Source organism: Gavialis gangeticus, unplaced genomic scaffold, assembly GCF_001723915.1.
Source record: "Gavialis gangeticus isolate Ggan-Ray unplaced genomic scaffold, GavGan_comp1, whole genome shotgun sequence".
NCBI classification, from domain to species: domain Eukaryota; kingdom Metazoa; phylum Chordata; order Crocodylia; family Gavialidae; genus Gavialis; species Gavialis gangeticus.
The window spans coordinates 8,648,751-8,653,452 of record NW_017729012.1 but is presented as its reverse complement, the minus strand read 5'-3'; the positions used below and the strand labels follow the sequence as shown (position 1 = coordinate 8,653,452).

The 4,702-nt window shown below is 51.6% G+C and overlaps 1 protein-coding gene across 1 annotated transcript in view; it reads left to right on the top strand.

The window, feature by feature from the left end:
* Nucleotides 1-4,702, top strand: part of RPH3AL (rabphilin 3A-like (without C2 domains)) — a 74,580-nt gene that overhangs the window by 36,404 nt on the left and 33,474 nt on the right. Inside the window, exon 5 of the mRNA XM_019511158.1 lies at nt 3,537-3,623. Within this exon, the coding sequence (XP_019366703.1) occupies nt 3,537-3,623 (87 nt within the window). The remainder of the gene's footprint in view (nt 1-3,536; nt 3,624-4,702) is intronic.

The window sequence follows — 4,702 nt, the reverse complement described above, 5'->3', positions numbered from 1 at the left end:
ATTGCAGCCCCATTTCGTTGACCAACAGGAATCATTATAATGAGTGCAACCTAATGCTTATGAAACCGGGCACTGAGCCCGTCTCAGTCAAGTTGCTCCTACAAAATACAGAGGTTTTCCCAGCTTTTAGAGTCCTCTGTGCCTTCTGGGCACCTTCTTCTGTGTTAATATCTCATGGCAAAAAGCCAAGAGCAGTTTTATTATTAGAGATTTTGTTATTTTGGAAATAAATACAAACCGGCAGGGCGAAGCAGTGCAGGACCGAAAGGCAGGCAGTGCCTGTGTCAGTAACAGCAGTTACCCAGTGAGCGATTATTCTTTGTACCAAGGAAATGGGCATCAGTATTGACTGTGCTTCTGAAACAGAGACTGGGCAGAAGGACCCTTGTCTGCTGGCTAGCAAAGGACGGGGTTTCTGTGGGAAGTGTCTGTAACGCTCCACGTCTGGGGCAAGAGGAGGAGGTGAGGAGCAGGGGAACCCCTGGATGTTTGACCTTGTTCTTATGATGTCAGGAGGGATAAAAAGTTCAGCAGACCACCACTGGAGGGAGCGTTTGAACGGGATTAAAACCTACTGAGGGCTCAAGGGCTCGAGTTTCTGTCCCAGCTTGAGGGGGTGGCTGAGGGCTTGGGTCACATTAAGACGGCTCACGCTGCAGCCTCCTGTCCCTTCTGACAGGTAGCAGTTGTCTCGTCACCTGTTTCAAATGCACAGGGAGTGGGGGAGAAGGAAAGGACAGCCTCCCGTGGGGTGCCGCCATGCTGCATACATCAGCCTCAAGTGTTCAGCATCACTCGGGCTGCATCAGGCACTGGGTAGGATATAGGCTTGGATGTTCAGTTGTCCCGTTGCACCACAGCAAGCCCATGGGCAGGCTGGTATGGAAGTCATTGGGTGCAGGCCCCATGTTGCTGGGGGAGTAAGAGCCATCTCCACTGGCATCCTCACTCTGCTCCACAAACTGCCCCTGCTGCGAGGGCTGTCCTGACCCTTCACTGTGGGAAGCAGAGGCACAGCAACGTCTCCTGCCCTCCCAGAAACCCACCCAAAGGTGGCAGCAGTAGCAAGTAGCTTGCCCAGGTCTGTTCTGGTGCTGGAGAGAGAGATCTAGTTCATTTTGCACCTCTCTCTGCGGGGACCTTTGGGGTCCAGCAGCTGCTTGAGAGCATTTCCCAGACTGCACTTGCAGTCAAAACTGGGCTGGGAAAGCCATGTACCTTGTTCCTTCCCCACATGCTTGGTTGCAGGAGAAACCACATCTGCAAGCACAGAACAGAGTAGTGGTGGAGAGCACCATGTGGCAGTCTGCGGAGAGAGCCAGAGTCTCTTGAAACCACTGGGAACGTTCCTAATGGCATCGCTGGCACTGGAGCAGGACCAGAGTCTGCCTGGGCTGATCCTGGAAGTTGCTGTCTTTCTTTTCCTGCTGAAAAGTGGCTTTGTGGACACTGATGCTCTTTGTGGGGAAGGTCTGGCTTCAGCCGATCTTCTGGACAAAGAAATGTTTTGAGAAATTTCAGAGTTGTCAAAACCTCCCTTTTTGATGTCTTGCAAACATGAAGTTTGGTTTCCTGCTTCCAGATTCCTTCTTGTTTGGCAGTTGGAGCAAAGTCAGGGACTCTCTGGAGTTAGAAAACACTCAGATTCCAAATAAAATGTTCAGAATGAGCCAGGCAAAATGCCTCAGTGGATCCAAACAGGAATGTTTTGCAGAGTTTTTAAGCACTCACATTTTAATCTGTATTTGGGGATGGGGAGGTTATTTTTAAGATCAGAAGCGTTTTTCCTGGGATAGAGAGAGAGGCCTTTCTTATCCAGAGCTTCCCAGCATGTCGCTCCTGATTGGGCCCCTTCTGTCTTGCTGAGTTTTCCTTCAACATACTCTGCTTGATCTTGCGGAAGTGCAGTGCACAGAATAACTCCCACATCTCTACTGGGGGCTGTGGGGAAGAAAAATCCTTTTTCCTTTGCATGAGCTGTGTTTCTGTACTGAGTGACAGTGGCGTGTAATTTAGGGCTTAGGCATTTATCCTTCCTGCAGAGCCCATTTGCTTCTTCCCACATGGAGCTGCTTGCTTGTACAGAAAGAACAGCGCAGGTCCTCAGGGAGCATTGCATGCAAGCCCATGGTGTAGGAGGGCCTGCTGGCAGGTGAGATCCTCCCCAGGACCGAGCCCAGGCAGATGCATAGCTCAGCACCCGGTGTGAGCAGGGGGGTAGCTGAGCTTCTGGTTCCTGCCTCGTGGGTGAATTTTGCCCCTTGGGCCCTAAGTTGCTGTTGTGTAACTTGGTCAGCAGCAGGTAGAAAGTGGGATTTGTCATGTTTTGTGACTGACTGATGGGCTGGGTAGCTGCAGATACAGATGAGCAGTAATCCCCAGCATGGCTTCAAAGGGGGTTTACAGGCCAGCCCCAGACACAGAGGTTAGCTGAGAGCGTGCAATGAGGTAGTTGGTAGAGCTGGGATCAGAGCTTGGGACAGTCCTGCCTTTGGATTACGCTGTCCAGCAGAGCCAGCCTCATGGTGAAACCACCTCCAGACTTGCATTTCTCTGCCCCTTGTCCTAGAGACTGAGGAGTGAAAGTGCCATGTGACTGACACTTATCTCTGTGGACAGACCCTTTGGGTCTGAGTTAAGGCACGTTACCCAGGGACTACGGCGAAGCACAGCTCGGGGCTTCCATTCTGAATGGCTGTTAACAAGGCTTGACTCGCCGCAGCCCTTGTGCGTGCAGTTTTCCCCGCGTGCTGATCAAAGAATCAATCTAATTTCCTGTCCCAGCTGTAAGCCGAGCCCGATACGCGTTGGCTTCATTATGGAACATTAGATGATTCAGGTTGTAAATGGCTCGTCATGCCGGCGGAGACACGCGCGTTTCCTTGTGCAGAAATAGATTCCATAAAACGCCATTGGGCTGTTTCTCCAGGAAGATGCCTGTCTGCCTGCCTGCAGTCTCCCTCTGCCCAGGCTGCTCAGGATCAACGACTGCCCAGACCAAATACAGTTGGGGTGGAGGCGAGGGACTTTTCCTCCCATGTTCCTCAAATTCAGAAGTATGTAAATCAAATGAAAACTCTCTGACACCATTGTCTCTGTTTGTTCAGCTCTGTCCCTGGCAATGAAAATTGACTTTGCCAACTTTGGCACGGCAGTGCTTGTGTCTTAGAGTGAGTTGTGAAATTGTACATTGTGTAGTGGGATTTAAAACATGATCTAGGAACATCTCCCAGAGCCTCAAGGAGTGGGGAGGGGGTGAAATATTGTCCCTGGGTCTTCCCACTATCAGGCACAACTTCGGGGTAACTCCATTATAGTTACTGGCTTGGTTTTCTTGTTTCTCATGCCTACATGAGCCCGGAATAACTGCCCTATGATTGATAACCACGGGGAGGAGAAGTGAGCCCTATTCCCTGTTAAAAAACCTAAGCATTTGGGGTGCATGTGGCCTGGTCTGGCCCCCACAAAGCAGCACTGTGCTGAGCAGAAACAAGGAAGGCTCTGACGTTGTCCTGTGTCCTTTCTCCCCTCTACAGAAAGTCTGCACCAAGTGCGGGATCGAGACCTTGGGGACCCAGAAGCGCCCTCTGTGGCTCTGCAAAATCTGCAGCGAGCAGAGAGAGGTAAAGGGCAGCGAAGGGGCAGGGCTCCCGTCTGTCACTGGTGCCAAAGGGTCCCATGCTGGGTATCTCCAGGGCAGGGAGCCGGGGGTGGGGGAACACAGCCGAAGTGACGGTTTTAGCTTCTGAGGAACGAGGCTTGAGCGCTGCTGGCAGAGCTTGGGCCAGGTCCTGGCAGCTGACTCCAACGGTCTTTCTGGCTGTGGCCCTCGGGTCTGGAGGGCATGGCATGGCTCTGCACTGGCAGTCAGGAGACCAGGGCTCCTGTCCCTGCTCGGCAGCTGTAACAACCAACCCTGCTGCTTTCATTGGCCCTGAATGGCAAAACACCAACCCCAGTGAATGCAGTTGTCAAATTAGAAATGTGGTGCTGTGACCAGTGAGTGAGGAGACCCCATCATGGCCAAAGACAGCAGCAACTGGGCCATAGAAAGCCCTGCCTTGGTTATAGCCCTACGGAGAAACTGAGCCAAGGATTTAACTGAAGCAGCAACTTCTGCCAGGCTGTAATTGCAAAGCTGACATTCAGCCGAGGCATCATCAGATACCCGTGTTTAATTTTGGGTTCACTGCAGGAAAGCAGTGCTGATAGAGCCGTGCTGGGCACTAAATGCACTACTGGCCCAGGGGGATAATGTGCTCAAGCTGTTGAACCATCTAGATATTGCCTACCCCAGACTTCAGCTGGGGTCGGGAGGGGCACAGATCAAGGCACCCTCTGCCTTCTGCAGAGCTCGGTGCCAGAGCAGATGGGATATTGGGTTCGGCCTTTGCTTCTTTCTGTCTTCTTTGTTGATTGTTCCTCTTCCAGCTCTGCCCAGCTGCCCCTTTTTCTCAGTCCTTTATATAAAAAAAAATAAAAAGCTGTGATCTCTGGACAAAGAAGAGCATTAAAATGGCTGGTAATAAGTTTTATCTGCAGATTGGGCTCTGGGGTACAGGAACCTTTGGAGCTTTCCCCTAATGAAACCACTGCTCCAAGCATTGTGAATGGAAACGAGCAGGATCTGCAGAAATACGGCCTAGCTATGCTGGGAGCAAAATCCCTTTCTGTTGACACACACTGCCTCTTCTCACTGGGG